This window comes from Ostrea edulis, chromosome 6 (genome assembly GCF_947568905.1).
Source record: "Ostrea edulis chromosome 6, xbOstEdul1.1, whole genome shotgun sequence".
Classification (NCBI taxonomy): domain Eukaryota; kingdom Metazoa; phylum Mollusca; class Bivalvia; order Ostreida; family Ostreidae; genus Ostrea; species Ostrea edulis.
In genome coordinates this window covers 40,216,733-40,239,361 of record NC_079169.1, presented here as the reverse complement: position 1 = coordinate 40,239,361, position 22,629 = coordinate 40,216,733, and the positions used below count along the sequence as shown (strand labels likewise).

General features: G+C 35.4%; 1 protein-coding gene across 4 annotated transcripts in view; it reads right to left on the bottom strand.

Moving 5' to 3' along the window:
- LOC125646548 (ATP synthase lipid-binding protein, mitochondrial) overlaps positions 1–20,078 on the bottom strand; it is a 38,006-nt gene extending 17,928 nt beyond the window's left edge. Inside the window, exons 1-3 of one of the 4 annotated variants that reach the window (XM_048872903.2) lie at positions 19,842–20,078; positions 19,562–19,641; positions 9,875–9,937 (exon numbers count right to left, since the gene is read on the bottom strand). In XM_048872903.2, the coding sequence (XP_048728860.1) occupies positions 9,875–9,937; positions 19,562–19,603 (105 nt within the window). In that variant the 5' untranslated portion in view covers positions 19,604–19,641; positions 19,842–20,078. Of the gene's footprint in view, positions 1–9,874; positions 9,938–19,561; positions 19,642–19,765 lie in introns of all 4 variants that reach the window. The other 3 variants (XM_048872901.2, XM_048872902.2, XM_056139581.1) reach the window with 3 other exon arrangements.
- Positions 20,079–22,629: the final 2,551 nt, after the last annotated feature.

Genomic DNA, 22,629 nt, shown 5'->3' with positions numbered 1-22,629 from the left:
TCTTTAGTCTACTTCTTTTTGTTGAGAACTCTTTCAGATAGAGACGTGAAATTTTCAGGGAATATAGACAGTAAAGAGTCGCTGTCATTTATAGGAAAACGCATCTGAATAGTACTTCCTGTCGTCACCGGAAGTTACGAAAAAGGAGTAAAAAATTTGATTATACATTTCTCATTCATTGTTAAGGCACATTTTCTGAAACATTTAAATGGTTTTCGTAGGAACAGAAAGCTCTTTACCGGAAGTGGTCTAACGGAAGACCTACTCATTACTAGTAATGAGTTTCTAGTTCTTATTATGTCTCCGAACACAAAGTGTCGGAGACATTGTTTTTGCTCCGTTTCTTATTATTATGTCTCCGAACACAAAGTTTCGGAGACATATTGTTTTTGCTCCGTTTCTTATTATGCTCCCCAAACAAAGTTTGGGAACATATTGTTTTTACTCTGTTTCTTATTATTATGTCTCCGAACACAAAGTGTCGGAGACATTGTTTTTGCTCCGTTTCTTATTATTATGTCTCCGAACACAAAGTTTCGGAGACATATTGTTTTTGCTCCGTTTCTTATTATGCTCCCCAAACAAAGTTTGGGAACATATTGTTTTTACTCTGTTTCTTATTATTATGTCTCCGAACACAAAGTGTCGGAGACATTGTTTTTGCTCCGTTTCTTATTATTACGTCTCCAAACAAAGTGTCGGAGACATTGTTTTTGCTCCGTTTCTTATTATGTTCCCCAAACAAAGTTTGGGAACATATTGTTTTTACTCTGTTTCTTATTATTATTAAGGTCTCCCGTCTCAACGGAAGACCTTATAGTGATTCTTATGTTTCTTTTCCTCTATTATTATTATTAGGGTCTTCCGTCTTCAGCGGAAGAACCTTCTATTATTCTATTGTTTCTTTTTCCCTTTTCTTCTTATTATTATTCTTTTTTTTATCCTTACCGATTTTGTGCAGAGGATTTCTCGGAGATGGCTTGATCGATTTGCTCCAAATTTTTAGGGTTGATGCGATGCCATCTGAAGTTTATACCGCTATTTCAATTTTTGAAAATTCACTTATAAATATATTTTTATCAAAATTGTTTGTGTTTATATTATATCTGAGACATGCTTAATCAGAAAATCATATTAGTTTTGATGCATATAGCCCACATTTTTGTAAGTCTTCTGTAAGTCTTCCGTAGGTCTTCAATTAGGTATGCCCCAAAGATCTACTTGGATTTATTCATTCTCTCGAAACATGGATATCATAAGGAATTCGCCGGGTAATATATTTGGGAAATTATTTATATATGATATATAACAGTTTAATTAGAAGTTTTAAAACGCACAGGTTTAGAAATGGCAGAGTTCTTGAAATTTCTTTTGAAGTGTCAGACATTTGGTCTGATACTGTTAGAAATAGTGTCAGTCCAAACAAAATTTTGTCAGTCCAGAAAAAAATGCATTGCTTTTGAGGTTTTTATGAATTTTATTTATAATCAACTACATGTGTTATTGCATTCAATCTCCATCTCAGCTATACGTTCATAAATTCTCCTATCATACCCTTTCGCATCTTCCTCACACTCTGAATCTTCCTCAATTCACCGAGTCACTTTTTTGTCTATTCCTCTCAACTTCTTTCTCATCTTCTTCTGCAATCGTTTAAATTACTCTCTCTCACTTTGGCCCGGGTGTGGTTGGTCTCGCGACTTTGAGCAGATGGTGTCACCTAGCAATAGGTAAAACCGCATCAAACAAAAGCCATTGTCTCCCAGATTCCCGGTTTCTTTTCTCCTCGTAGTTCTCACAACAGATTCCTCACGTTTATGTTTCAATGTCGGATTTAGCATCGGTTTGAAAATTTATGGGCCACATGGCCGCCATTTTTCCTGGTAAAAAACGGACTTCGATCCCGATCTTTTATCAGCCATCAGGGCCGATAATTAAGTAACTTGTGTCGGACATTTACTACTTTTATCGGATAATCCGACATTACCGACACTTTTCAAGAACTCTGAAATGGGCTAAACCTGTGCAATACATAAATATGACGAAGTTTGAAGGTTTACGGGAAAAAGAAATGCGGTATGCATGTAAGTAGAAATTTAAATTATTTTTTTTGCACAAATTGCGACACTAAGCATATTTTTTGATAACCTGAGAAGTTTCCTGTGTATATCATAAAAATATACACAACAGCCGATCTCTTGGCCATGCAGGTAAATAACATTGACCATGGGTAAGCTCCGCCCACATTCAGTGACCCCTGGATAAACCGTACGGTGGTTTTTTTGTGTGTTTTTTGTTGTTGTTTTTTTCTTGGTCTTTAATTAGATCCGTCAAAGCGTATCCACCACTCTACTCTCATTTTTTGCTATCTCATGATAGTTGATCGAAAACGAAAGTATGTTTTTAATTAATTTTACGATATTTACTAATCAAGTAAGATTCTATTACAGCTCACATATGAAACACTATCAAATGTGCAAACAGTACCTCTGGAGCAAGCGTTTCAGAGTTTATTGACAAGAATTGTAATTTACAAGTATATAGATGTGTCACCATATTTATTCCAATTTCATTATGATTTCAAACTTCTTCTCGAAATTTCCAATATTTAATAATAAATGCACCGATCTACGACTGGCGAAAAATCGGCTCAGTTATTATATATTTGTATATAACACATTCAAATTACTTTCTTTTTAAATACCTTTTCTTAAGTTTCACAAGTTTGATCGATCAAAATATTTCAAAATTGGCAACTAGCATATCTTTCCTGACTCTCGGTCAAGTGTAAAATAAGCTGTGACACCGCGTAATCAATTGTTGTACTGATTTTAATAAGATTGAAACCTTTCATATCCCTTTCAAAAGTTCAAGTGGCATAATTTGCTGATATATCATATAATTTGACCAATAAAATATGCCTTGAATCAAAACGTTAATTGAATATAGGCTTAAACATAATTCTAAAAAGTCATAAACAAAAAATAAATGAACAATTTATTCATACAATTTCAGGAATGAAAAGTATCAGTCTGATTACCCCCCCCCCCCCCCCCCCTTGAGCGACGATAGGAGAAAGGGGGGGGGGGGGCTAATTTTAATCAGACTGGAGAAGTATGAAACACATAGCTTGAACAGATCGTCTCTAGGCAACTTCAAGTGCTGTAGAAATTAACATGTGACGTAACAATACGAAATTCGTCATATTCGAGTACAAAACTCCTAGCTGTGCACACTAAAATGTGCCTCTTAAGTGACTATGAAACGGGTTGGCGGATCCAAGATTCTCCAACTTTGCATCACGTTTTCAGCATGAAAAAACGTTTTTCTCTCATTCCCACCTACAGTCTGCACTTATTTACATCTAGAAGGATTCGCTAAGTCTCGAAAATTATGTCATTGCGCAGTAATGGCGAAAGTTACACCCAAATTACTTAAAACTGACTTGCATTAACTTGATTACTAAATCTAACACCATCAGCAAAGAAACACGAATTAACTATAGAAAATAGCAAACGAAGCTAAGAAACTACAGTAAGCAAATCAGATATCTATACCTGTCATACGTTGTAATAATTATAATGTCAACATAAATAATTATATCAATACCTAAACGTAATACACATTGTTGATTAACATCAACAAAAAATACTAAATAAATGTACAAAGTAATTTGTGATTTCGTATACAGTTATGAGTAGCTTGTTTATTTCGCGTTCACGTTCTTAGCGTAAATAACCATTAGATCCGCCGAGGCATTTCACTCAGTGCAACTGAGTGAATGCGACATCAGATCCTAAGCGGAAATGACGCTGAGCTGTGTCTGCTGTGGCTGTGTTTACATCGGGGAAGAGGACTGGTTTGGATTTCATCGCGTTTTCGCCGCAGATACATGGGTTTTCTGCATATATCATGCTTTTATCGTCGTTTCCTGTGATGTTGATCGTACGGACACAGGTTCTAGTGCAAAAATTAAATTGAAACATGTCAACATCCATGGAAGCGGCACGACCTTTGATCGGCATTTCAGTGCACTTTGCCGTAGTAACTGAGACGTCTTACTCATAGGGGCGAGATTCCCATGCCATATGGATAGAGTAATGAAAAATTGTTGATAACAAGGATTTTTATCTACTTTGAAGCATTTTATTAAATGCTGCGCATGCGCAGATAGAAGTTATTTCTGCCGCGGCAGCACTAACCCCTAGGAGGTTATTTCTGCCGCGGCAGTACTAACCCCTCGGAGGTTAGTACTGCCGGGGCAGAAATAACCCCTATCTGCGCATGCGTGAATTAATAGTGCAAGTCCAACATAGATTGAGAAATAAAAATAAAATAACACAGACACAAACAAATGCAACATCAATAGATTACAAGATGCAAATAAATGAAAACTTGTGTGCATTACAACTTTTAACACAGGCATATAGAACTGTCACATTTCAAATAACTGTCAGATTTACTTTAATTTTAATAGGGATAGGCATGCACTGTGCAAATTTCAGACAACCCAATATTAGTAAACAAAAGTTTGGTTAGTTAGGTATGTTACAGTACCCGCAACGTTATTCTTGACATTCCTATCGTGCTCTATCGTGTGTGTATCCTATCGTATCGTGTATCAGGTTTTCCGTTTTCTATCGTGTTTTGCATTTATCAGGTCTATCGTGTATCGTGTTTTGCGTGTATCAGGTTTTCCGTTTATCGTGAAAATCGTTTATCGTGTAGTTTCGGAAACTATCGGGATCTTATATAAAATCTAATGAAAAAGTACGATACTTTCCGAAACCTTTATTCGTTTTGTTAAAGAAGCTATTTTTAGGAATCGAGGAAAGACGGTATATTTGAAGGAGAACATAAAGTTGTCGATTTTAAGGCAGAAGAAGAGCTATTTGTCTGTCCAGAGAGAGAGTGAAAAATTATCACAATTTAATTCTAAGTAGTCTGGAAAGTAGGACAGTAAACCGAGCACAGTAAATCTGAAAGCTCCTTCTGAAGTTCATAAACATTTGTTTCTCTAGAAACAGTTATTTGTAATTAACACTAACAGAAAAATAGGGAGTTCCGATTTGAAAGGAAAAATCAGTAAATTACATTGTTTATCACATACATGTATATTTTAATAATGGTTCTTTTTCTTCCGATTTTTTTTTCACGTGTATGCTACTTATATAGCAACTGCTGAACTTGTACGCGTCCTTATATCTGATTTTGTGTATCACCCGTGTTTTGACAGCTAACATTCTCAGGGACATTGTATTTCACACATTTAGAAGATTAAGTTTTAAAAGGGTGCAAGGGTGTTGCATCCCCCAAAATTCTGCTCAACTGGGCACGATTCCGCTGTCATCGTTGTTTTTTTTTTTATATACCTTGTACATGTACACATGTACCAATACTCGTACGTGTAGATACTGGAAATTTATGTTGGTTTTGATGATTATTTGAATTTTTTTTACACACTAAGCGTTTCAAAATTGCGAATTAAAAACAAGCCGGGTTTTGTTTATGTTTTTTAAACAGTATATTTATGTTTTGTTAACAAAATATCAATTCAAATAAATATATTCCAATTACTTATGACTATCAATTATCAATCATAGTGTAAAAATATCTAACAGGTGTAGTGCGGTTGATTTTTTTTAAAGCGGTCGTTATGAAAATAACTTGAGATGTTGAATGAGCCGTGAACTTAAGAGCTTGATGCAAAATAACCCCCTCCTCGCTACACGCACAATATTACTTGGTTTTATTTCATACTCAAGGTAATATACATTAGCATAAGAGAGCTACTGAAGCATGATATCACTACATTATATTACATTTAGTTAATTCCCTGTATAATCTATATATTAAACATTAGGTGACAATATAAGTTTTAGAATCATTGGCTGATAAAATTCATATAGATATCAAATAATGAATTCAATGCCGTATATATTTTATTATTTTTTTTTAATTTTAGCTGTGATGGCATTAAAAAAAACAAAAAAACGTACGACCGTGGATTAAAGAAATTATATGGTACAAAAACCGATCAATGTTTTAAACAAATGTTACCGCGACGGGGACAGGTAGCTGATAGTCATCCCGCGATGAGAACGCGGTTTTCCTGAGTTACCTATAGAATACCGCGTTAGATTTTTTCCCATCGCGAGAATGCGGGAAACAAGAAATCCGCTTTGTCCGTAATGTAGGTATATAATGAACATTGAAATCCTTCAATATTATTATCAACATAATGTAAACATAATGTAATTATGTTGTAGGTATCAAAATTTCGTTCCGTTTAAACCGTTTCTAAATTTACAACATTTCTATCAGGTTTTCCGTTTATCGTGAAGATCGTTTATCGTGTTTTGCGTTTATCAGGTCTATCGTGAAGATCGTTTATCAGGTTTTGCGTTTATCAGGTTTATCGTGTATCCTATCATATCGTGCGTGTATCCTATCGTATCGTGCGTGTATCCTATCCTATCGTGTGTGTATCCTATCGTATCGTGCGTGTATCCTATCCTATCGTGCGTGTATCGTGTTCTATCGTTTATCATGTCAAGAATAACGTTGCGGGTACTGTAGTTGTGACTAATGTAAATTTACCTACAGTTTAAAGATATTAGTAGTAGTTAGTTGTGACTAATGACTTTTTCCTACAATCTCATAAATTCCAATAATTAAAATAATTCCATATTTCAATAATACTCTGTTTAAAGATTGAGTCTTCAAACTTTCAGGAATGATAGATGGTAAACTGTAGTTGTGTAATAAAAGGTTTATCATTGTCATCCGTCGCTTCTGGCCGTCACCGGAAGTGAACAAAAGAAATGTCAAATTTCAAAATTATGCTTTTGAAACAAAACTTGCATAGATTAATTAGGTCTCTTCCGGCATTTCAGAATATGTTAAACTTACAGGAAGTTTAACCAGCAAGTTTCGGTTTTTAGAGAAAATCTTCGAAAAATTGGTCTTTCTTTGTCCTCGTATATCTTGCTTATTTATCAACATTTTAATACGATATTTACAGATATTATTGACATTATCAATCCCAATAGAACTCTATATTACTATTTCAAAATTTACTTCCGGTCGAAAGTTACGGCCGAATTTCCGTTTTTCAAATGACATTTTGTCCGGGCGTTTTCTCATAAACGATTAAAGATTGAGTCTTGAAACCTTCAGGGATGATAGATGGTAACTTGTAGCTGTGTATAATAAAGGTTTATCATTGTCATCAGTCACTTCCGGCCGTCACCGGAATTGAACAAAAGAAACGTAAAATTTCAAAGCTATGCTTTTGAAACAAAACTTGCATATATCAATTGGGTCTCTTTCGTAGTTTCAGAAAATGTTAAACTTGCTGGAAGTTTAACCAACAACTTTCGGTTTTTAGAGGAAAACTTCAAAAATTGTCCTTACTTTGCTATCATATCTCTCGCTTATAAAGCAAGTGGGTTTTTTTTTTATGATTTTCACATATATAATTGACATTATCCATCTTCAGAGTATAGTGAATTATTGTTGTGATTTTTTTAAATTCACTTCCGTTCGTTAAATATCTACGATTTCCGGGGTTTTTTTTCTCCAAATGTTTTCTCATAAATAATCAAAGATTGAGTCTTGAAGCTTTCAGGAAAGTTAGATAGTGATTTGTAGATGTGACATACGTGTTTCAATTTTTTTGCTGTCACTTCCGTCATCCGCCGGAAGTACCATAAAAATGTAATATTTCATTTTTTAAATTCTAATCCTCATAAAATTATTTAATAGAGTGTAATAAGTCATACCATTTCCACCGGAATTTGGTTGTTCGAAACTGGAAGTTGGTTGTTCGAAACCGGAAGTTGGTTGTTCGAAACCGGAAGTTGTCCAAACACTCAGTATTTTTTATGGAAATTTTTAGTGTAGGTTCCTACGTGGTCCAATTGGAATTTTTAGCCATTTTATGGACTCCCAAGATACTCGAAAATGAATGAAACAAAACCGAAATTGTTTATAATTGATAAATCACGTCTTACATGTACGTGTTTATTTCTTTCATGTATAGTCGTTCTTCACTAATTGAATTCTTCCTGTCAAGGTCCTATCTCGTCAGAAATTAGACGGAAGACCTATTCGTTGCTCGCAACGAGATCATTTCTAGTTACTATTCTTATTTTTCTCCGGGAGTGTTCTCAGAAAGTACAAAAGGGAAGAATATGAAACTTTCCAGGATGATAGTATAGCGTTTGTAGATGTGCAGAACGATAGTCATTTTGTCCGCACGTGCATTGCAATTTTGGTACAAAGTTTACGAAATTCAAACGGGATCGATATGAAGCCTTGGTAGGATGATAGTATATCATTTGTAGATGTGAAAAATGATATTCATTTTGTCTGCACGCGCGTGCATGCGTATGCATCACAAATTTTCATTTACTAACTTTGTAATCAGCCTAACTTCTTTGTTGTTCATCGAAATGGTTTGATATTCATATCATAGGTAGGTATTGAGATCCTTAACTGATCTGCATGATCAAAATTACCAATCTACACGCGCGCTTCATTTTGATTTGATAATACTAAAACGTCTATAACTCTCTTATGAATAAAGTGAATGAGTTGATATTCACGGCATAGGTAGATAATATGTATATCTACATATTGATGTAATGAAAAATGCCAACACACACGCGCATGCATCGTCTTTCAAAACTTAATTTTTTAAAGGACGATAACATTTTTGTTTTTAATCAAATTCTTTTGATTTTTAGGTTCTAGGTGTGTCTTGGTATTCCTTCCAAATTGCTCCCAGTTAGGTTATTCACCTGTATTGATGTCGCTAGATCTATCGAAGCGTGATCAGTCAAGCGTCTCTAATCCCCAAACAGACCAGGAAATTTACGTGGCAACTGCCTCAGGCAGTCAAGGTGTGAATGGCTTATTATTTTGAGAATCACTATTGAATAATTAGGGGTTTATTACGTTTTTGTCGGAATTTTTACAACGCAATACCGAGTCCCGGCATTTTAGGACAACGTAATAACGAGGTCTATTTTATATAGGTTTGTTAAGAAATGGTTTTGTGCTTTGAAATTCCAACATAATATGCGGACTAACGTAATAAAGGGGGAACGTAATAACGGGGTTCCACTGTATCTAAAAATTTTAACCCCCTACTTTGGCCCCATCTTACCCCTGGGGACCATGATATTTACAAACTTGAATCTGCACAATGTCAGGAACCTTTTGTGCGAATTTACACTTCTTTGGCTCAATGGTTCTTTTAAAAATATCTATTAGTTATGTAAAACTTTGATCCCCTATTGTGGCCCCATCCTAGCCCCAGGGGTCATGAGTTTAACAAACTTGAATCTGCACTGTCAGGAAGCTTTCATGTAAATTTCCGCTTTCCTGGCCCAGTAGTTTTGAGCAGATTTTTATAGATTTTCCCTATATATTTGTATGTAAAACTTTGATTCCCTATTGTGGCACAATCCTACCACCGGGGGACATGATTTTAACAAACTTGAATCTGCACTATGTCAGGAAGCTTTCATGTAAATCTCAGCCTTTTTGGCCCAGTGGTTCTTGAGAAGATTTTTAAATGACGCCACCTTATTTTTGCGATTATCTCCCCTTTGAAAGGGACATGACCCTTGATTTGAACAAACTTAAAGGTTACAGACAAACGGACAGACTGACTGTGGACAACAGGCGATCAGAAAAGCTCACTTGAGCTTTCCTCATTTAAGCTAAAAAAAAAAGTTAAATTGTTAATGCATGTCAGACGCAGATCAATTCCAATATGCCACCCGAGTGTCTTACTTAAGGTCACCTGAGTAGATCACCTCAGGTGACCTAATAAAAATTTTGCATGATGTCCTCAACTGCTTACCTCACATCTTTGAGCCACAGCAGCATTGGCCAGTGGTCTTGACACTTGCAGAGATGCAGCTCTCTGAAATCAGAATGAAGTACACTTCAGTGATGGTGAAATACATGGATCATCTACTAGTCAGGAGCAACCACAAGCAGGGCTCAAAATTAGCGAGAAATACTCGCAAATTGCGAGTACATTTGAAAAATATAAAGTAACAAGATGTGTTTTTGAAACATAAATGCCCCCGATAATGGCAAATTCCGAAGATGGCCAAGGTCACAAGGGCAAATATCTTGGTACCATCGTTTCTCAATATTCAACAACTTTCTAATCTAAATGTGTCCTTCCGACGCTCTCTTACAATGGAGGTTAGGTCGTGTGCCACCTGTAATCAAGGGCGAGTAATTTGAAATATTATTTGCCATTACGCGAATGCTGAAATATTTCATTATTGTGTTAACATTAGGATTATGTACAATACTATATTGTTCTATAATTTACTCTTCAGAAACATGCTATTGCTACGAGAAGATTGTTTTGTTAAATGAATTTTATTTTCTTAAAAATTAGATGGGTGCGCACAGTGATTTTTAAAGACCCATTTTAGGTTCGAATATCGACCCTTTCCCCTTCCAAAAATTATGAATTTCTCCCCCAATTTAACTTGCCCTTTTCCCAATTATAACAAGAGGTACTGTGAGCAATGCTCACTAAGAATACCACCCGCTTACCCCAATCTCCCAAAGGGTGTTGGTGTTGTTAATAGGTATAAATTACCTCTTTCCTGAGTGTAAAAATATGGTATGCCTTTGTAGAAGAAAATGGAAGATATAGTCCTAACACAAATCCATGGTATAAACCTATAATTTTGACCTTGAGATCAGAGGGCAAGTACGGTCTGACATTTACTTTTTTGAGCACTAGACCAGTTGGGCTATTTCAAATGATTTTTGCTAGACCTGACCTTAAATCCACTAGTCCTGACCAACTTTCCAGAAAATGATAATTTTTCCATATTTAAATGTACTTAAATTCAAATGACAAACAAAGTTTGCATGAACAAAAACGTACTTAATGAAAATGAATGATGATAGTAACGTAAGAATTTTCGTTACTATCATCCTCGCTGTTTTTTCAACGACGAATTTTCTGTTCATATGAGCCGTATAAAAGATAAAATAACACCTGATCATAGATAAAATAACACCTGATCGTAATTGTTGCTAGTGTATGATAATTCTTACCTACATATCATTCTCAAATAAACAATACAAATAGATATAATAAGTAAACGTGGTCTTTCCGGAATTTCCTTCCGCCATCTTGGGATAATAGTAACGATCGTTACTATCATCAGTTTAATACCAGTGAGATTTCTTAAATTTCTTTTGAAGTGTCAGACATTTGGTCTGACACTGTTAGAAATAGTGTCGGCCCAAACAAAATTTTGTCAGTCCAGAAAAACAAGAGGCCCATGGGCCACATCGCTCACCTGAGTCACCTTGGCACATATCTGAAGACTTTCTATATATATTTGCATGTAAAACCTTTGTCCCTATTATGGCCCAAACTACCCTTTGCAAACTTGAATCTACACTGTCAGAAAGATTTCATGTAAATGTCAACTTCTTTGGCCCAATGGTTCTTGAGAAGATTTTTAAAGCTTTTTCCTATATTTGTATGTAAAACTTTGATCCCCCCCCCCCTCCCCCCCACTTGTGGCCCCATCCTACCCCCCCGAGGGCCATGATTTGAACAAACTTGAATCTGCCCTATGTCAGAAAGTTTTCTTGTAAATATCAGCTTTTCTGACTCAGTGGTTATTGAGAAAAAGATTTTAACTATATATTTGTATGTAAAACTTTGATCCCCCTTGTGGCCCCATCCTACCCCCGGGGGCCATGATTTGAACAAATTTGAATCTGCATTATGTCAGGAAGCTTTCATGTAAATCTCAGTTTTTCTGGCTTAGTGGTTCTTGAGAAGAAGATTTTTAAAGTTTTTCCCTATATATTTGTATGTAAAACTTTGACCCCCCCCCCCCCCTTGTGGTCCCATCCTACCATCGGGGGCCATGATTTGAACAAACTTAAATCTTTCAGGTAAATTTCAGCTCTTCTGGCCCAGTGGTTCTTGAGAAGATTTTTAAATGACCCCACCCTATTTTTGCATTTTTGTGATTATCTCCCCTTTGAAAGGGACATGGCCCTTCATTTGAACAACCTTGAAAGCCCTTCACCCAAGGATGCTTTTGGCCATGTTTGGTTGAAATTGGCCCAGTGGTTCATGAGAAGAAGATGAAAATGTGAAAAGTTTACAGACAGACGGACAGACAGACAAATGGACGCAGGACAAAATGTGATCAGAAAAGCTCACTTGAAACAATTTTATTTATAATCAACTACATGTGTAATACACCATCTCCGCTGTAAGTTCATGAATTCTTCTTTCATACCCTTTCTCATCTTCCTTGCACTCTGAATCTTCCTCAATTCACTGAGTCACTTTCTTGCTGTATTTCTCTCATCCTCCACTTCTCTCTCACTCTCCATTTTCTCTCTCTATCCTATGTATTCCTCTCAACTTCTTTCTCATCTTCCCCTGCAATCGTTTAAACTATTCTTTCTCTCATTTTGGCCTGGGTATAGTTGGTCTCGCGAATTTGAGTAGATGGTGTCACCTAGCAGTAGGTAAAGCCGCATCAAACAAAAGTCATTGTCTCCCAGATTGCCAGGCGGAGATACAATCGGGTTTTTTTCTCCTCATAGTTCCTCACGTTTACGTTTCAATGCCTTGCCGGATTTAACATCGGTCTGAAAATTTATGGGCCACATGGCGGCCATTTTTCCGGTAAAAACGGACTTTAATCCCAATCTTTTATCGGCCATCGGGACCGACAATTAAGTAACTTGCGTCGGACATTTACTACTTTTATCGGATAAGGCCAACGACAAAAATTGTTGAGTTTCCACTAATGTTCCAGGAAAAAATAGGGTAGGTAGGTAGGAAATAAATCTTATTTTTTTTTAAATTTTATTTTTTCAAAGTATGCGAAAACATTGTAAACTCTAACAAGTTCAATGATCTATTGAATTTTATACTTTCAATATAAAATTTTGCTTAAATTGCATTGCAAGTAAACTTTCAATCTTAGCATTTCACCTGTTATTGGCTGAGGATTATTTCCAGATGTTTTAGAAGAAACAATATTTTTCAATGAAACACATAGCATAAAACACAAATTAAAGTTAACTCCTTTATGCCCCTATCCTATACAAGTACCAGATATATATATTGTTTCTACACTTACATTGGTTGTCGGAGCAATACTACTATTGGATATGTTTGACAGGAAAATAATGTGATGATTTTGAAAAAAATATTAAATCATTACCAAACATGAGGCCCAGGGGCCTTATAGGTCACCTGAGTATCATGTAACAACCTTCCAATGTTTGAATTAGGTTTGTGTTTAAATATAAGAATTTTACTTTTGGATGGAAGAAACATTGAATAGCTATGTGGTCATGAAGTACATGTTTCATTTTTATGTTCAATCAATAATCCTTTTTAAAACAAGAGGCCCATGGGCCACATCGCTCACCTGAGTCACCTTGGTCCATATCAGAAGATTTTCCATATCTATTTGCATGTAAAACCGTAGTCCCTATTATGGCCCAAACCTTCCCCTGGAGGACATGGTTTTTGCAAACTTGAATTTACTATATGTCAGAAAGCTTTCATGTAAATGTGAACTTCTTTGGCCCAATGGTTCTTGAGAAGAATATTTTTAAAGATTTTCCCTATATATTTGTATGTAAAACTTTGATCCCCTATTGTGGCCCCATCCTACCCATGGGGGGCATGATTTTAACAAACCTGAATCTGCACTATATCAAAAAGCTTTCATATAAATCTCAGCTTTTCTGGTTTAGTGGTTCTGGGAAGAAGATTTTTAAAGATTTTTCCTATATATTTGTATGTAAAACTTTGACCCCCTATTGTGGCCCCATCCGACCCCCCGGGGGCCATGATTTTAACAATTTAGAATCTGTACTATATCAGGAAGCTTTCATGTAAATCTCAGCTTTTCTGGCTCAGTGGTTCTTGAGAAGAAGATTTTTAAAGATTTTCCCTATATATTTGTATGTAAAACTTTGATCCCCTATTGTGGCCCCATCTGACCCCCCGGGGGCCATGATTTTAACAATTTAGAATCTGCATTATATAAGGAAGCTTTCATATAAATTTCATCTTTTCTGGCCCAATGGTTCTTGAGAAGAAGATTTTTTAATGACCCTACCCTATTTTTACCTTTTCTTGATTATCTCCCCTTGGAAGGTGGCCTGGCCCTTTATTTTAACAATTTAGAATTCCCTTTACCGAAGGATGTTTTGTGCCAATTTTGGTTGAAATTGGCCCAGTGGTTGTTGAGAAGAAGTTGAAAATGTGAAAAGTTTACAGACGGACGCCGGAATACGGGTGATCAGAAAAGCTCACTTGAGCTTTCAGCTCAGGTGAGCTAAAAACCTAGGTCTGAGACATCATAAAGAAAAGGGTTATTTACTCCTTAGATAAAACCAATATAAGAAGATTTTCAAAGAATTTCTACATTTTCACTATATGACCAATAGAGCCCCACCCTAACACAAGAACCCCTGCCCCAGGGGCCATGAATTTCACCTCTTACGACAAGCAAGGGGGTACTGAGGACCTATTCTAACCCGAAACCCCACGGGAATCCCAACACGGACATTGAAAGTTAATGTAAATATATAGTATGTGCATGTATTTATTATATATGCACATACTATATATTTACATTAACTTCCAGTGCCTGTGCCTCCCTATACTTCATACAAGAGGCCCAGGGGCCTTATAGGTCACCGGAGTATCATGTAACAACCTTCCAATGTTTGAATTAGGTTTGCGTTTAAATATAAGAATTTTACTTTTGGATGGAAGAAACATTGAATAGCTATGTGGTCAGCCCCGCCTTTGCACCAGAACCCCTGACCCAGGGGCCATAAATTTCAGTTTTGAAAGAAGCATCCTTGATCATCATTATCATACTATTAGTTTGTCTACTTAATACCCAGCAGCAGAGGAGAAGATTTTCAAAGAAATAAAATGCATTTTCACTATATGATCAATAGGGCCCCACCCTAATACCAGAACCCCTGACCCAGGGGCCATGAATTTCACAATTTTGAAAGAGGCATCCTTGTTCATCATAACCATGCTATTGGTTTGTCTACTTAATACCCAAGGACAGAGAAGAAGATGTCGCCGATGATCGATTGTCGGTCGTTCAGAGACCTACGATGCTATTAATCGATTACAAAATAAAAGTCGCCGACATCGTTGACCAAACAAAATCCGGACATCACTTCAACAGAGAAGAAGATTTTCAAAGAAATAATGCATTTTCACTATATGACTTATAGAGCCCCACCCTAGCACCAGAACCCTTGATCACTGTACCTCTTGTTAAAAATTGTGAAATTCATGGCCCCTTGATCCAACTTCAACTTTGTTCAAATTTTATTTTCTGTATGTCAAACCCGATCAAAAATATAAGCAAACAAAATGGCAAGAGATATGAAGGACGGTAACAACAATGACATTCAACAGTCAAATAAAGGAGCCTATCTCTGATATCTGCGATACATTGAGATTATAGATAAATTCCATTACTTGATATATTGGAATTCTGATTTATTTACCAGTGAATAAATGGAACAAAGAAAAATTCTAATGTTGTTTCCATAAATTTAATTATTCTGTTACATCTAATTTGAGGGGAAAACACTTAAATGCCAATTCCGATTATAATTGATTATTAATCGATTACATGTGTCCGATTATTGCCGGTAATCGATTATGGTTTTTGGTCCGATTACCCATCACTATGTCAATTTGTGCACGATTTCTTGTTTGATAAGATATATTTAGCATATTTACAATAACGACTAGGTTTTCCGAATTTGATCAAAATGTTGACAATTTTTCCCAATTCGAAAGCCTTAACAAAAATGTTGAAAAATCACTGATCCCTTTTCTGCTATTCCTAAGTATGCATTTAGATTTTATACAGTATCAGAAAACTTGCATATAAATACTATATACTAAGTTTGGTCGTACCCTGGGGTCAAAACCCTTACTCTGGGGAAGATCAAATTTACAACTTTGGTAAAAGACTACCTGCTCTATCCATTTAGTTTCAATTTAGGCCATTAAAAAAAATGGTTTCCACTTTCCAGACCTACCCAAAAACATTTCTGCCGACCCCAACACATTTTTTTCCCATTCTCAAAGATTTTGCAAACAACAAAAGTATATTTATTGACTTATTTACTAAGTTATTCATTATGCACTAATACTAGACAGATTCCAGAAACAGTTTTTGTTTACAGTAAAGTGAAAAAATGTATTGATTCATAATCATCATATAACTTTTATTTGATTACTAAATAATCACTATTTTATGCATAGTAGAATACTAAATCCAGGGCTTGAAGTTAACTTTTTATGTCACCAGTCCAGACAGATGGGGTATAATTTCAACCAGTCCGCAGACAATTTTACCAGTCCAACAGTTTTCCAGAAATAATTAAACATGTTATTAAAATGAAATTGAACTCAATATGCCTCAGACAAGTGGGATTTATATTTACGAATCAGATTCGTCTGATATCTAAAGATCGAAACATGCCAAATGTGTGTATAAAATTTTATAAGTATATTTTCCAAAATGATGCTTTAGAAAATTAATCAGTCCCATCAGACTGACTAAAACAAATATCAGTCAGTCCGCTAGACTTTTAACCAGTCACAGACTGACGGGCATATGTTGATTTCGAGCCCTCAAATCATTAGAAAATTCAACCTATAAAATAATAACAAGAGGCCCAAGGGCCACATCGCTCACTTGAGTTACCTTGGCCCATATCTAAAGACTTTCCATATATATTTGCATGTAAAACCTTAGTCCGTATTGTGGCCCCAACCTACACCCGGGGGCCATTGGCCAGTCTTCACGAAAAACTTTGTGAAGCACAGGCCCTTCGGGCCTCCCAGTATAATTTTGCAAGCCCGAACAATATTTTAATGGCCCAAAATGTATTTTTCTAATTTGACCACTTGTCATTTGCAAGGTGCTGCATGCTGATTCTACACTATAGATACATGCATGTGCTACTGTAGGAGAATACACATCAAGATGATCATAGTTAGAGAACAACTGACATTAAAAGGATTATATTTTATTTTTCAACATATTAATCTCGCAGATGACATCAGCAGCTCATGTTCTACTTTGTTTTGTAAACACCACGTACAAAACATTTTGTTTTCTGCAGAATTAAATCTTAGCAAAGGCCCACCCTCGGTCCATTGGGGCATGAATTTTCGTTCTCTTTTGTCCTTGTACGACCGGTTATTTTTTTTTATTTGGATCTGATGTTTGTGACTGCGAAATACGCTTCTGAGGTTTTGAATTTCACAGACGAGCCCCCTCCCAACACGGGCACTGGAAGTTCACTAGTGTACTATATGTAAATATATAGTATATGCATGTATTTTTTATACATGCACATACTATATATCTACATTAACTTCTAGTGCCCGTGCCTCCCTATACTTCAGAAAAGGCAGCATGGTTGATCTTTTTTCGATGCAAAATTTCACTGCAAAGTCATGACAAAGTCCGAGTCAATCTCATGCTTTACTTGTAACATATACAAAACATACAATAAAACATTTACAGGCCCAACGGACTCCTGGATTCAGTGTTTTCCATTCATTTCATTTGAACAGGCCCATTTAGAATTGTAACAGGCCGGGAGGGGGGGGGGGGGGGAGAGATGGGGGGATTCCCCCCATGAAATTTTGGAAAATTAGACACAAAATCCTGCATTCTGAGGCATTTCAGGGGGCAAAATGACCCTTGTTCATATGCCACATTTTAACCTACATTTTTAAATATATACCAAAGGCTTGAACATTTTTAGCTCAGACAAGTTAGTCACAGTGGTGTTAAATACACACCTTTCCGATGTTTTGACTGGAAGAAATCATGTAATGTATTCGTTCGACGCTTCATTATTTTTCACTGCCATGTGCTTCTCACGCGCAAGGTGAGAGTTTAAAATATCGTCCAATCAAAATCGCCGTTTCAAAAAGCTCTCAATAAAAACATAAACAAGGAAGAAATATAAAAAGATATTTATAGCCAACCAATTGCTACCGCATACATTCTTTGCAAAGATCGATCGTGTAAATCAACATCACTGAAATTGACAACATATTATTTTTTGATTTTTTTATATTTGAACCGGCCAGAAAATCGTTTGAAACGGTCAATTTGGCCAGCAGCCGGTTCTTAGGGAAAACACTGTGGATTAAATATTTTTAGAAGCCCGATCCCAATTTTACTTGCCTCAGGCCACCGGTTAACGTCGAAGACTGGGCCATGATTTGAACAAACTTGAATCTACACTATGTCAGGAAGCTTTCATGAAAATTTAGCTCCTCTGGCCCAGTGGTTCTTGAGATGAAGATTTTTAAATGACCCTACCCTATTTTTGCCTCTTTGTGATTATATCCCATTTGAATAGGGCATGGCCCTTTATTTGAACAAACTTGAAAGCCCTTTACCCAAGGATGCTTTTGGCCAACTTTGGTAGAAAATGACCCAATGGTTTTTGAGAAGATGAAAATTACTGTGAAAAGTTTACGACACCGACGACAGACAACGGACAAATTTTGATCAGAAAAGCTCACTTGAGCCTTTGGCTCAGAAGATCTAAAAAAGGCATCTTGGAAATTTAGATGCAATGCAGTAATATTTCATGTTGTTAAATTTGATTGAGATCAAACTGTAAACTGTATTCAAAACAATTCCTGCATACTCATAAGTAGTTATTCCAGCATACTTTGTTTAGAAAGACTGCAACCAACCAACCCCCATATACCATCCTATTAAGATGGATTTTTCAGAGTTAAATTTTGGTCAAAAACTCTATATTTCCAACTTATATGAGTGTCCTAAGAAATTTTTAAACAACAAAAACATGGATGAAATAAAATAAACAAAATAGTAACTGTTTAATTTGTTGAGAATAAAAAGTGAAATATCAATGTCATATCCCAAGATATTATAGAAACACAGATAAATACATAAGGGTATTGATATAAAATTGATTTGTTGGGGGAAAATATCAAACATCGCAGCATTTCTCAAAATATTTGAAACACAGGTAAAAACATTAGAGCATCGATTTGAAATTGTCAACCGATTCTTGAAAAAAGTTATACGGACTTATAAATGGGTCAATGGCAATTCCCTCCAAAATAACCTAATAACTATACAACAGACTTACAAGCAAATCGACTTATAGGCGAGTATATACGGTAATGATTCTTAAATGTACGGAGAGGACACTCAGGAGAGTGTCCTTAAAAACATACCAGACGTCCTTGAAATCTAGAAATCACTTTGAAAAGTATATGCACAAATTATGTCACAAACAAAATAAATTTTCAAGTCGAATTTTAATTTGATGGTCATTAGTCAATAGTGTTAGTCCAAAAAATAATGAAGTGGTACATAATCTATCGATGTCAAATTTCCATGTCAAATGGACTTTTTATGTCGCACAGGACGTAACTGAGTAACACACATGTGCACAGATTACTCACCATACATCTTGCACTGCATGTAACCAGTCTTGTACCATTCATCTTGATGATCTTTTTGAAAAATACAAGCTTGCCGGTCTCTGTAGCAGAAAAACAAATGTCATTTAGACCCAAAAATCCTTCTACATCTGCTGATCATATTCAAACTGCCACGTTAGCACTTCATTTGAAAATACAATTCCCATCACCAAACCACACTATTACCTTAGCCTAACTGTACAGATGCCCTTAAATTCTCAAAAGTTTATTTCGATTGCATTCGCCCTTGAATCTTCCTTACCTGTTAGCTACAACCAACACTCCTTTCCACGCATGTGCAATGTAACGGAAGTCAGTGCGTTGTTTTGGGGTGGAAGTCTAATCGGCACCTGGTCATTTTAGCACTCACCAATACAGTAATTCGACACCTTGCCAAATAACTCTCAGCATCAAATGTTCATTTTGGCTCTTTATTCGATATAGGGATGTCTTTCATATTTAACGACACCACTGGAGTGACAGCAATGCTCAATCTTTACCCAGAGTTATCGTTCCTTACGCTCACTTTACAACGTGTAGCGAGTATGCGAGCGGATCTAACATCTAATTTTAATTAGATTGACCTTTTTCACGTGCAAACGGTTAATAAATCAAAACTAAGAACTGGTTCATAAAATATCAGCAAAAATGTAGGACCAAGTTCTCAATATAAGAGCTCAAACACCAAAAAGATTTACTAAAAATAAAAGTTAAAGATATGAATGATACTATTATGCATAATGAAAATAAAATGTCTATACACTCAAAGTCAATAAAAGCGTGCAATCGATGTCGCCGGCACTTTATTAGAAAATAAGCTATACCAAATCATATATTTTGTGTGCTATACATTCTTGGACCCATAGCCTCCCTAGGCATGGTATACTTTTTATTTCCCCTTTACTTATAAACTTGGTAGGAAGCGTATATACCCTAATTTTGTAACGTACGTGACTGTCGCCGACTCAATTTTTAAAATTGAACAAGCAAATATAAAAATCTGAGAGCGTGTTTTTAAATTTTCTTTGCGTTAATATCATTTGTATTTCCTAAATTTTCATTCAATAAAAGTTTAACAACTTTTGCGTATGATTTTAAGTAGTGGTGTATATATTACTCCATGTCGCCAGATTATATTATGTGATCATAGGGTCAATTAAACACCCAATGTATGGACAAAGATTTCGTATTATCTTTATGTTTTTGATCTATTTTGGCGCTAAAATATTCAAAAACTGTGTGAAAATATTCATCAAGCGATATTTGGATGTGACATTGAGAAGAAGTCATCATATTCTCAAAATTTTGAATTCTGATTTTAGAAATGTAACATACGATACACTAATTTTTTTTTATGAAAACGTATTTGCAGAGCAAATGTTACCCCTTTTATGAAAATCTCGTAGTGTATAGAGAATGAAAATATAAACATTTCTTTTGCAGAAGTCATTGGTTGGTCTGAAATTTGACAAACGTGTCAAGATGTAACATTCGTGATGTAACATTCGTTACCGAGAAATTAATTAAAGGGAATGAAAGAACAATTTCCAGCGTATTTTTGCTCTCTCTCTGCATGATGTGGTATACGACATGAACGTCTACTATGAACATTTGAGTTTGAAAGTCAATACGTGTTAAACTTTGAGAATTAGGATTAATTTTCTCTTACGGTAAGTACTGTTACAACAACTGCAATGTTTGATATACAATATTGATTAAGCAGATGAAATGTTTTGGTCTGAATTTGTTCTTCTGATATCAAAGAATGTATATCGTATTCCAAATATCTCGAAATTCTTCTGGTGTAAGAATTACATTGAGTAGAATGCTGGTAACATACGTTACTCAAAGTAACGTATGCTACTTAATGAAATGCTTGATTCGACATCAAATATTGAACTACATATTGACAAAATATCATCATTAATGATATGTTTGTTGAATATCAACTATGTTATGAAGAAACAAATGTGTTATTGTTCCCGTATTCACTAGCATATATACAGATATCCTCTGCAAGAAATACAGGCCATGTTTTCCTCTGCTCCTGTCCTATTTATGATACATGTAACTATGCAACTCTACATTTATCAATTTGCTAGAATTCAGCATCTTTTCATAATATATCTTAGAAATGAAGGGACTAATCTCTGATGATTGTTCTATGCAATCTTATAGAGAAATCATTCAAAAATATTTTATCTGAGTGTAACATGTTACCACAAATTCCGTTACGTAATATTATTCTACTTGTTTTTAATTTTTTATTTATTTTTGTCAGAAATGGCGCTTGTGAGAGTAGAAGTACAGAATAACTACCATGAAAAAAAATGTATTAAAACATAAGAACAACCATGAAAAAATGTTTTAGAAATAATATTATATGCTCCCCTTGTGGCAATACTGAAAAGGTAGAATGTCTGTATAGACAGTGAAAATAAAGGTTTAACTACCGGTCAAAGGCTACCATAATGTTACATGTAAGTTTTGTCTCTCAAAATACTTATAAGCAACTGGTCATTTGAGTAATTTTGTATGACCTTTGACCTTGTGACTTGGAATCCAATGGGGGTCATCTATTCATAAGGGGCACCAGTGTTTCAAGTTTGATGTCTATCAAGGAAAGATTTCTCAACGGACAATAGCGTATGTCCAGAGTAGTTTAACCGTTGTCCTTTTGACCTCAAAATTAATAGGGGACATCGTTAAATATTCATTCATAACACCGCGTGGTGGATTATACTGACAGTTTCTATGGAAAGGTATTCCAAAATAAGCAACAAAAACATAAGATTCGGTATACATTTAATTAAAATGTTGGGAAATTAAACATTTTCTTTATATTATTATTGTAAACAGATTGTTAGAAATGGGTACATATGATTCTTTCCATTTTTTGAATAGAAATGATGTGTTTATAGTAATGAAAGGAAAAATAAGAAACATACGTTACTTTCATTGTTTATTATAACAAAGAGCAATCCAGGTTTCAAAACATGTGTCTGTTATTTCTATAAGAATCATGAGCATTTAAATAGCGAAACATCAAT